This window comes from Vulpes lagopus, chromosome 17 (assembly GCF_018345385.1).
Source record: "Vulpes lagopus strain Blue_001 chromosome 17, ASM1834538v1, whole genome shotgun sequence".
In the NCBI taxonomy this organism is placed as follows: Eukaryota; Metazoa; Chordata; class Mammalia; order Carnivora; family Canidae; genus Vulpes; species Vulpes lagopus.
The window spans coordinates 39,734,340-39,746,409 of record NC_054840.1 but is presented as its reverse complement, the minus strand read 5'-3'; the positions used below and the strand labels follow the sequence as shown (position 1 = coordinate 39,746,409).

The 12,070-nt window shown below is 45.0% G+C and overlaps 1 protein-coding gene across 5 annotated transcripts in view; it reads left to right on the top strand.

Annotated features, from left to right (window-relative positions):
• CTNND2 (catenin delta 2) overlaps positions 1-11,663 on the top strand; it is a 901,977-nt gene extending 890,314 nt beyond the window's left edge. For all 5 annotated transcript variants that reach the window (XM_041732004.1, XM_041732005.1, XM_041732002.1 and 2 more), the window contains 2 exons: positions 5,115-5,188; positions 10,863-11,663. In XM_041732004.1, the coding sequence (XP_041587938.1) occupies positions 5,115-5,188; positions 10,863-11,123 (335 nt within the window). In that variant the 3' untranslated portion in view covers positions 11,124-11,663. The remainder of the gene's footprint in view (positions 1-5,114; positions 5,189-10,862) is intronic.
• The last annotated feature ends 407 nt before the right edge of the window (positions 11,664-12,070 follow it).

Sequence of the window (12,070 nt, the reverse complement as noted above, 5' to 3'; positions counted from 1 at the left end):
AAGTCCCCATTCTATTCTGTATTCTGAACTCTCCTTGTTTCCATCTATCATCCCCTCCAGCTCTCCATACACTTCCCCTTGCCCTGGTTTTTCATTTCCTCAAAGAAGCAGGATTTGGGGGTATTGGTATAGAGAGGGTTATGCCTTGAACACAGAACTGCCAGAGCCATTAAGGTCTCTAATAGGGATTCCACAGCCTTCTTTGCCGTGTGCAAGTGGAGATGGGTCCATCATGAAAATAGGCCACGAGGAATAGGTTTTTAAGAGAACATAGCCAGATGAGACCATTCATAAAACTGGGGCATGGAGGGCATAATCCTAAACAGACACTGAGACCTTCTTACCAAGAAGATCTTAAACGTGTAATTTTCTGAGATATTGTTTAGATATAGACCTGCAGGGAAGCAGAATAGACAAATTGGATGATTTATTAAGATGACTTCCAGACTGAGACCATTTAAGATAAATGTTTCTTATGGTAAATGCATTTACCCCCGAGGCAGTGTTTTCCATGGTAACTCTGCATAACTGCAAAAGAGAAAAACACAGTAAACAGATGCTCCTGTTGCACACCCCCAGGGTCAGCACTCTGCCTCCATGTACACACTTACCAGGGAATGTCTCAGCCTCATGCCTGCACTCATTATGCAGGATATCCTTATTATTCTTATTCACTGCTTTTCTTGTCTTAAATGTTGCCCCAGTTGCCCCAGTTGTGGATGAGCATGAACGGTGGAAGCCATGAATCCGAATACCAAGTCTCTAGAGTCAGCACATTCAGCAGAGAGTCTAATGTGTACCGATTACTCTGGAGTAGTGACACCAAATTCACCTGGCCCATTCGTTTTGGAATTATGATTGCCCTAGGTAGCCACATCGCAGCACTCTGAGATGACCAGTTGAGATTATAATTACAAGAACAATTTTGAAGTTGACTGCATTGTTATTTAACTTTTCTCTCTTGCCCAGTAGAATCTTTCAAAAGACTTTTAAATGTGGGTGTATTTATATTGAAATAGTTCCAGTGGTACATAATCGTACTCTGCATACATAATAAAAAGAAAAATAAAATCTAACATGTTTCTAGATGTTTAATGGCAGAGATCATGATAATTCCATTATTGAGATATATGTCATTTTTTTAACTTATTGGCTTAAACATCTTTGCTATAACTTACTTTAAGAACCCATTCAAAACTACACTAGCAGTCATCTAGCAAGCCTGGAAGAACATTGACTCTATGTTTATACAGGAAGGTTCCTTTTAAGCCAACAAGTACTATGTAAAAGTTAGTTATTATCTACAGTAATGGTGGTAGTAATGGTGGAAGTAGTAGTGGAGGTGAAAGTTGATGGTAGAGGAGGTAGTGGTGGAGGTGATGGTAGTGGAGATAATGGTGCTCGTGGTGGAGGTAGTGAGGTTGGAGGTGATGGTGGAAGTAGTTGCAGAGTAATGGAGGTAATGGTGGTGATAGTGGTGATGGTGGAGGTGTAATGGTGGTGATGGAGAAGTGGTGATGGTGGAAGTGGAGGAGGTGATGATGAAGGTGGTAATGGTGAAGATAGAGGTGGTGACAGTGGAGAGATAGGTGGTGATGGTGAAGGTGGTGGAGGAGGTAATGGAAGATATGGTGATGGTGGAGGAGCTGATAGTAAAGGAGGTGATGGTTGAAGTAGAGGTGGTGATGATAGAGGAAGCGATGGAGGAGGTGGAGTAGGTAATGGTGGGGATAGAGGTGATGATGGTGGGGTAGATGATGGTGGAGATGGTGATGGAGCAAGTGCTGATGGTGGAGGACGTGATGGAGGAGGAGGTGATGGAGGAGGAGATGATGGTGGAGATGGTGATGGACCAGATGGTTGTGCTGATGGTGGAGGGAGTGGTGATGGTGGAGTTGGAGGAGGTGATAGTGGAGGTAGAGGTGGTGATGGTGGAGGAGGTGATGGAGGAGGTGCTGATGGTAATGGAGAAGGTGCTGATAGTAGAGGAGGTGTGATAGTGGAAGTGGAGGAGGTGGTGGTGGAGGTGGTGATGGAGAAGGTGGTGATGAAGGAATTGGAGGTGATGATAGTGGAAGAGGTAATGAAGGAGATAGTGATGGTGGAGTTGGAGGTGATGATGGTAGAGATGGAGGAAGTGCTGGTGAAGGTGCTGATGGAGAAGGTGGTGATGGCAGAGGCAGGGATGGAGGAGGTATTTACTCACTACCTTCCACAGTGGGATGAATAAGTCCCCAGCCAAGCCAGGTGGGAGCACACGCCTCATACAGGAATGGAAGGATGAGTGGCCAACTCCTGCTCTACGGCACTTTTGCACGGGCCCATCATTTCAGTGTCTACCTGCAGGTCAGGTTTCTTGTGACCTCCACATCACTAGCAGTCCTTTTTCGCATTCACAAGTATCCAGGGGGCGCTTGTAGTATAGCACATTGAAAAATACCTGAGAACTGCTTATCCGCCTTGTTTTTAAGACATCAGAGGATGCCCTACCATTTCCCCCAAAGAAAAAACTCCCTGTGCCATGGGGAGACCATGGGAAGCCTCACCCTCTAAATGTAACAGGGGACAGCTTCAAGTGAGAACAGGTCCTTGCCTTGGTTTGCATCTCCACTGGGCCCTAGAAGTGCATCCATCTAGCCTCTCGTGCCAGGCTTCCCCACCGCCCCTGACCCACCTTTTCTGGACTCATTACCGAGCTAAGAAGGAGTCTTACAACGTCCTCTCCCTTGGTGTTCTTTTGCCACCCTGGACTCCCCAGAAAGCCAGAGTCCGCTGTTCCTCCAGACACGCAGGATGGTGATCGCTACTTCTCGCGGTCATGACTCCCCAGGAACGTTACGTGTTCCGAAGTGTGCAGCACGGGAGGGCCCTGTGAGCCCAGCAGCTACATGGCCTGACTTTAAAATTCACCCTGGGGATTCGGCCCTCGGGTCTGAGCTTCCCAAGTGCTTTCCCATCAACCGGCCGGTGGAGCCTGTTTTTGTCAAATCTTCCCTATGCCTTTTGAAAGCCGAGCCCATCTGCAGTATGTTGATTCAGTTGGCAATTGGGGCCAAGACAAAAGAAGAAAGGCATCTCCCTATGAGGATACTCATAGGGCAGACATACAAGGGCAGAGCATCCAGGAAGGTCTCTGCTTCGTGTGTCTGCAAAGCCTCAGGTTCAGTCTCAGCTGCACAGCCTCCTTTAAGCAGGTGAAGTGGACCAAAGAGTAGGAGGAAACAACTTCCAGTAGAAACATCTTTAGCTTAGAAGCCACAAACATGACAGGGAAGGGACCAAAGGCTATAACAGTGCATGTTCCAATGCATTTTGTTCCAAATAACAGAAAAATAAAAACACAAAATTTCACCCTGAAGTGACATTTTCCATCAGCAAACCATAGCTCTGAGGGCATACATTCTCAGGATTCCTCTTCATTCATTCCCTCAGTAAATAAAGCACTCACTCTGTGAGCATACACCCAGGCCAGGCACTGTCCTGGACACCCACCACCGACAAAGGTGGCAGGACAGACCAATTTCTGGCCTCACAGCACTTCTGCTGTTATAGGTGAAGGAAAGTGCTACACTATGTGGACAGTAGAACAAGCTCACCAACATGATGTTGAGTATGATGGAGAAGATAAGCAGGCTCATGAGATGCAGGGTGCCCGGTGAGCGGGGTTGCTCTCAGATGGTCGAGGAAGAGACTGACCGCCAATTAGGAGAGGCAGTCCAGACTGGGGGATGTGAGTTCCAGGGGGAAGGATCAGCAATACAACATCCCTGCAGCAGAACAAAACACATGCTTGAGCATGGAAAGAGGGCCAGTTTGGCTGGGGCTCCCTTGACAAGAGAAGACACAAGGGAGACACCATAGAAAATCAGTCAGGGCCCTGATCCTGCATCTTTTACTGTGGCAGGGCACTGTAGTGACATAATCCAGTCTGTCTGGCAAGATGGCTCAGCTCTTGGGAAGAGGAAGAGTAGAGGAGCTGGCATGGCAGGGTGGAAGCCAGGCTGTCAAGGAAGATTCTATAGCAGGAGTACAGGCAAAAGTAGAGATGGGAGCGACATACACCAAACCAGAGAATATGTCGGGGTGGTGTTTCAAATTCAGAATGGGCTCCCAGCTCTCACTTCCTAAGCACAATGTTCCAAGAGGACTCTTACTGCACAGCTCTTGTGTGCTTTAATTAATAGGCATGGGTGGAGAGAAAGATATTACTGACTTTGAGCCTAGAGTAGCTGTATCTATAAGAGAGACTATGGCATGTCATCCTATTTTATTATTCTTTAGATACTAGAAGCAAAAACCAAGGCTTTCTTCATTTCTAGAGCATTTTATAACCCATTGACACTTGATGATCGTTTCAGAGCTTTCTTGAATTATGACCTTGTAGAGGCTAAGAGGGGAGTGGTGCCCTGGGCCCTTTCTCTGGGCCTGTGACATGACCCCCAAGGGTTCTAAGTAAGGAAGTGGGCAGACCCTGCCCATGCCTTTAGAAGCTGCTGGCAACTAGAAAGAGACCTTCCTTCCTTTCAACTAGACCACAGGCCAGTCACAAGAGAGGGTGAGGGGTTCCTGTCCCTGTGTCTATCTGTGTTCCAAAGCTGCAGCCACCCAGACAGGCAGGACAGAGGCAGATGATCCTTCGTGCCCATCCTCCGGGCCTTTGAGAAATGACCTGTCTGCATGATGATTAAGCACTCTGTGAGCCCAGATTAGAGGTTTTATTCTTGTCTTTCTCCAGCTCAACACTAAGCTGCTTCTACAGAGGCCTGCGTGCCTCGGTGCAGGAAACACGCTTTTATCACCCGCTAGTTCTCACCAGAGAGGAAGGCAGGAATCCTGGCAAGATGCCCATCTGTGTGCTGCCCCTGCCCTGACCCCATCTACAGTCTGAATATTATTGCAAGAGACTCTCATGCTGTGGGGATTTGATAGAATAACTGACTGTTCTTTCTTGCATCTGCATGTGAAGTGAAGTGTCCAGGGCCAAAGGGTTCTTCCACTTGGCATGGCGCTAGGAATGGGCCCCAAGAAACCAAGCTTTGTTAGGGCACCATTATTCCTCACTTGAAATCTTGCGTTCTTGGCTGATATTTTTTTTGTTTCCCTTTGGCTTTCAGCTCAAAATACTGGAATTTCAACTTTGTATAGGAATTCCTATGGTGCACCCGCTGAAGACATCAAACATAACCAGGTAAAGGAGACACGCACATTTGTATTCATTTTCCCCCTCAACTCACATGAAATATCCTGGAATTGTTTTAAAAAAAGTGAATTAGTTCTACATAACATGCATAAAAGACTGAGAAAAGAAAATAACATTCCCTGCTGCTCTTCACTCACATTTAGCACAGCGTACATGGGGTGGCGGCAGTCATCAGAACAGCCTCCAATTTGAAAACAATCTTTGATTTCACTACAACTCCCTTTGTTTGGTAGTAGCAAGCAAGCTGTCTACTATGATCTGAAACGAAAAGCCTCGAATACACAAGTGGAAGATTCTGGTTACTAGACAGTATTGTGTGATTAGCAGACAGGGATTTGGTAGTTCCTGTAACCCAGCCAGTTCTCACTTGGAAGAAAGCATTCATTATGTTACCAATAAAATAGAGACACCAAGTTCAAGAATGAACAACTAAATAGGGAGCTACTCAGTCTAGTTGGGGGCCTGGCAACATGAGCACCACATGGGAGCTTGTTGGAAGAGATTCTTCTCGGACCCCTGCCCCGATCCATCTGATGCAACAAATGCATCAGAATTGCATTTTATCAAGATGTTTAGGTGATTCATGTGCATGTTCAAGTCTGAGGAATGCTGAGCAGTAGCTCCTTTGAGAACTGGTCTAAATTTGTGTGTGTTTGTCTCCTTCCACAAACATTCTCTGAAGGCTCGTTTTCTCCGTGGTTCTGTGGGAACCGTAAAAGCAAAAGGCACAGCCTCTGTTCCTTCATTGATTGATAACTTCAGAAATCTGTCCCCTATAGTGGTCACTACAGAAAGATGGGCTTTCCTCATGACTGTTGGCTACAAATACCTATTGCCAGTCTGGCTTCTGCTGGTGCTCTGGATTCCTGCCATAAGTCAGGAAGGTTGGGCTGAAAGATAAATCTAAAAGCTATTTGTGTGATTGCAATAACCAGATGACAGTAAACATGGAAGGAAGATGTGCTGGTTTTGAACATTTCTCAGTACCTGTCGGAACAGCATCTTTAAAAAAGAAAGGGGCCCCCTCCTAGCAGATAGAATATCTTGTGCAGGACCATTTCAAAGAGAAGGAGGAAGACACAGAAAGTGTCACTTTGACCTTAAATTATCTGTCTCTCTAATCTCCCATCAACAGGAGGAACAGTTATGGGTAGAGGAATTATCCCTTTGCTCTGCATGTTCCAGTCCATGCACAGCCACTTTGGAAGACAACTCATGACGTTTGCAATGAATGCCCAGGCCCAACCACCTGCCTGACACATTGCTAACATTTACTTCACCTCCCTCAGTTCTGGACTTTGCTAAAAACAAAAAGGTCAATGAATAAATAAATAAATGCGTGAGTGCTAGACAGATGATCAGCAGGGGTGGCCACCAGTTATTTTGAGCCTCAATACTCCTAGAAGAAACAGCCATTAGTGTGAGATATGAGGTTTGTGGTCCTCAGTTTTTATGTCTCCAATCAACTGGTTGCAAACATCATTTTAAGAGTTAACTACTTAAACTCTCCAAAAATCCTACCCAGCTTGTACTAGTCTATCTTCTACTTACAAACAAAAACATATTTAACTGTATGTATCTAGGAACAGAATTTTTGCTCTATAAACTATAAACTATCTCTAGTTTATCTCTATAAACTGAAGATAAAGGGGTTTGGTGTTTTGATGTCGACCATCAAATTATTACTGATAACATCAAAACAGCATCTTGAGGTCCCGGTTTGCGTCCTCAGTTTCACTGCCAAGTGGACGGAACAGGTGAAATTGTCCCCAGAGATGAGGAAATTAAGATTCAAGGAGGATAAGGGTTTGCTTTTGGTCACCTAGTTCAGGAAAGGCTAAGACTCCAAGCGGACTCATCTGCCTTCTTGTCGCACTTGCCCTCCCCTATATTAGTGGCTCTCAAATTTGAGCATGAATCAGAATGTACTAGACAACTGTTAAACACAGATTACTGGCCCTTAAACCCAGAGTTTCTGACTCAGTAGATAATTTGCATTTCTAACAAGCTTCCAGGTAATGTTGATGCTGCCAGTCTCAGGACCAGACTTTGAAAACCATGAATCCTTACCACATGACCTCTGTCATTGTATATTAACAACCTGAGTCTTCAGCTTTTGCCATGTGGTGAAGTTTGAAGATCTGTAATGGGCAACTACTTCCCTTGTGGTAGAAATCAGTCCAGTTCATAGGCAAACCCAGTGAGGAATAAACAAAATTTTCCGTTATGCTAACAGTGAGTGGTAAAGAAGTGGTCCCATCCTTCACAATTTAAACTAAATGTTCTCCTACTGAGGAAAAAGTTAAACAAAGATGACTTTATGGGAGCAGGAGCCACAAGACAGAGTGCCAAGAACATGGACCCCAGTATTCCCATGTCAGCTGGCTGGTTGTACCTCCCCTATCCCAAAAAGGATGCTGCCTTAAGGCAAAAGCAAGTGACATCTCCAGGCAACTTGGACGCACTAGGGCACCTCTAAATCACAAGAGACACTCAAATTCAGAATACAACACTGCTATATATAAACATTCTTCTACTTCCTTCATAGAAGTCTGCTTTATGCAAACAGTGCAACATTTAAAAAATGCATTTAATTTTAGCTTCTTTATGGAGAGGGCTTATATTTGGAAGCATTTTATCTGCTAATTTTGAATACCTGTCAGATAATCCCTTAGAGTAAATTATAAAATACAGCCGACATTCGTCCACTGGGAGTGTAAATCCGTAGTCGACATCTGCTCCACCATGCCAGTGAGCAAATTTAGTCCCTCCAAACACAGCATTGCCACCCATCACCCATCCCGGAGAGTTCATTTATACCTAGTCTCAGAAATATAGGACTAAACCTTAGAAAGAATTGCATGAGACTTCATGATCAATGCAGATGAATTGAAGAAAGCAGTTCCTCAAGGTAAAAGACTAAAATAAACTTGTGCCCAACCTAAAGACATCCACTAACCAGACAGAACATGATGACAACAAGAAATTTGAAACAGGTTGTACAAAAGCCTGAGAGAAGCAGCCTTTGTGGAGGAGAGCCACGAGCCTGTCAGTGATTTCCCCTGCAGAGCTCCCCATCCCCGGCCACTAAGACCAACACAAAGAAGGGAGAGTTTTCCTAGGGTTCCTTTGTCCACTGCGTTCAAATTCCTGTCTCACAACACCACTAGCCATGACATCCTGGACAGGTTTCTTAACTCCTCTGAGCTTCAGTGTCTTCATCTATAAAGGAGGAATTGGATGGACGGATGGACGGACAATGGATGGACAGACAGATGGACAGATGGGTGGATGGGCAGATGGACAGGAAGACAGAGAAAAGATGGAGGAAAGGAAGGAGAGATAGATGATAGACAGAGACATATACATACATATATACATGTTTCTGACTACTTCAAGGTCAAGCAAAGAGGGATTTGTTAAATGTTGGATATAGTGCCCAATGATAGAGAAGCACAGTCAACTCTAGCTCCATCCCCCCATGATTTTTCTAAACCACTCAGCTCCAACCCTTTGTATGCTCAATGCTGAGGTACCAATACAGTGTTGGAGTACAAAAGTTCAGCATAGCGCCTAGCTCTTCAAAGAACAGCACAGGGCACGCCAGCCTAGCCAAGTAATTTCATATAATTTCATATACCTGGTACTGTTTAATTACAGATGCTGAAGAGTAGTTCCAAATGTTCCTCTCAGGCCCAGGCTCTTAGGCTAACAGATATTTCGCAAGAAGCCCAAAACCTCACTCATCAGCCACCACTCGCTGGAAGTGTGGGACATAGTAGATGGCAGCTATGATGAAGTTCACTGCTCCTTTGAAAAATAGGTCAATTACTAGTGTAAATCAATTACATATAAAAGAGGGAGCTTCACTTACTTGAGAGAAGAATTATGGGCAGGTCATTAGAAGCATCGTTTACACACAACGTGCTAATTACAAATCATTATCTATTAACTAGGACCAATTTCTATAGGACATTTCCATGCCGAGCCTTAGTTAAATTAATAGGGAATTACTGAATCTGCTAGGAGGCGATCAAACCGTGGTTCTTTAAGAGTGTTCTATCATTCACACCAGACCTTTTCCTTAATTATTGCCATGAGCAGAGCTTTATGCATGACTGTATGCACTAACTGGGGAGGTTCTGCTCACTTTAAGGGCACAGTGCTTAAAAAAAGGGACCCAGAGGAAGTCGGAAGGAGAGGAGATAGCCAACTCCCCACCGTGCAAATGCTAATCATCAGCCCGTGAACACCCTCTGTCTTACTGTCCTTAACACCAAGGAACGGATTGTTGACTTTATGTATCTCAGAGGCTCATGTGATCCCTTAGTCTTTCAAGATCCCCTCCATCAGACAGTAATGTGCAAAGAACAAGAGGGCAAACAAGGAGCATTGAGATAGGCTAAGGGGACCCCAGAAAATACTGAAGACTCCTCCCACTAACTAAAAATTTCATAATCCCACAGCATTCTCAAGTTCAATCAATTCTTAATTAAACCAAGTTGGGAAATGTGTTGGTCCTTCTGAGTATGTGGTATTTGGAGTGGATTCCCTCTTTTCATTATGCGCTTCTCTCTGTATCCTTTTGAGACTATGGTCCCTGATCACTTAGGCAGGTGTGATGGAATGGCCCCACCGGTGGGAGGCCTCCATCCTCCAGGCAGGTATTGATCATAGCCCCATGCGCTGGCAGGAAGATACCCGAGTGACCATTAGACCTTGAATATCTTCACTGTCTCTTTGTCTGGGATTGCAACACCTAGGTGTGCTAGAACAAATCTAGGAAAGAGGAAAATCAACTGCTCCTGTGCTATAGCTTCTAGTTTATACCCCTTTCATTTAAAAAGGGTTATCTAGTAAAAAGTCCAGCAGTTGTGTCAGTTCGACAATTCCTTGAAGAGTTAAACATCGAGTTAACAAAGACTCCAGCAGTGCCACTTCTAGGTACATACCCCCAAAAAGTGAAAGCAGGATGCAAACAGGTACTGGTGCACCCACGTTCATTGCAGCACTATTCACAACAGTCAAAAGGAGCAAACAACCCAAGTGGCCATCACCAGATGAGTGGATAAACCAAATGGTAGTGGTATACCGCTACAATGGAATATTGTTCCATTGTACAATGGAATATTGTAAAAAGGGATGAAATCCTGTCCCATGGTGCAACACGGATGGCCTGTGGGGACATTAGGCTAAGTGAAAGAAGCCGGACAGAAAGGGACAAATATTATGTGATTCCACTTACATGAGGTGTCCTGAATAGTGAAAATCAGAAAGACAGAAAGTAGAATGACAGCTGCCAGGGACTGAGACCAGGAGGGAAATGGTGAGTTATGGTCAATAGGTATCGAGTTTCTGTCTGAGGTGATGAAAAAGTCCTGGACGTGGATACCGGTGAGGGCTGCACCATGCCATAAATAGACCTAATGGCCCGGGATTGTACATTTAACGTGGTTAAAATGGCAAAGTATATGCCACATGTGTCTTACCATAATCGTAACTTTGAATAAAGGTCGTGTAGAAGGCCAGAGTGTGAGACCCAGGAACCACCCTTTGGAAAGGGCCAAGGCACAGCCTTCCAGGAGGCTGGTGCGCCTTGGCCTCGGGGAGGCTGCCCCCAGGGAAGGCGACCCAGCCCGGGTGGGTCTTCTTTCCTGTGCAGGTTCCGGCACAGCCAGTCCCACAGGAGCCCAGCAGGAAAGATTACGAGACCTACCAGCCGTTTCAGAACTCCACGAGAAACTACGACGAGTCCTTCTTCGAGGACCAGGTCCACCACCGCCCTCCCGCCAGTGAGTACACCATGCACCTGGGACTCAAGTCCACCGGCAACTATGTCGACTTCTACTCAGCTGCCCGTCCCTACAGTGAACTGAACTATGAAACGAGCCACTACCCCGCCTCCCCCGACTCCTGGGTGTGAGGCGCGGCGGCCCCAGGCGCTCCGGGATCAGTGCATGTGCATGCATACCACGAGACATTGCTTTTTTTTTTTCCTCCCCTGCAAATTTAGTTCGTTAAAGCCTGTTCCGTAGGAAGGCTGTGATAACCAGTAAGGAAATATTAAGAGCTATTTTAGAAAGCTAAATGAACCGAAAGTTAACTTGGAAGTCAGTAGAAAGCTGAAGTGATCCTGCGTAGGACATTGGACGACACCTGTCTAGTTGGAGCTGTAGAGGCTCAGAAGTGCCCGATGTGGAATGTGGCCCGGGTGGTGGCAGAGGAGACGGCGGGTGGGGGCCTGAGGGTCACCGCTAAGCACAAGGGGCGGCGTAGCTGACACGCTTTAGAGGGACAGCTTCTCACGCTTTGTTTACTCTCTTCATCTGTTGTGATTCTAGGCTTCAAGTTGCATTGGGGTTCCTCTGTACAGCAAGATGTTTCTTGCCTTTTGTTAATGCATTGTTGTAAAGTATTTGATGTACATTACAGATTAAAGAAGAAAAGCGCATTGTGTATATTACACCATGCGGCAGTGTTTCCTCATCTATGGTTCTAAATATTGCTTCAATTTCAATCTTTTCAAAGATGTATGGATTTCCAGTTTTTCTTTTCTTTTCTTTCTCCCAGTACGTTTTAACAAAAAAAAAAAATGGGAAAAAAAGGAATATTTAGCAGTATTGTTCGTTCTGATATGTGAATTTGTTTGTGGCGACTAAGCAAGGCATTCAGCAGTTTCTGACAATTAACATACATCATTCCACACTCCTTGTCAACAAAGTGCTTTTTCACTGCCTAAAATTTTAGATGTAGATATTTGAAATAGATTTTTTCATTTATACCAGTTTTCTTTATGATGATACAGTGTTAAAAGAAAATAAATTACAATTGATCTGTCATCCATATTTGCTAAGAATGTCTATTTCCAAG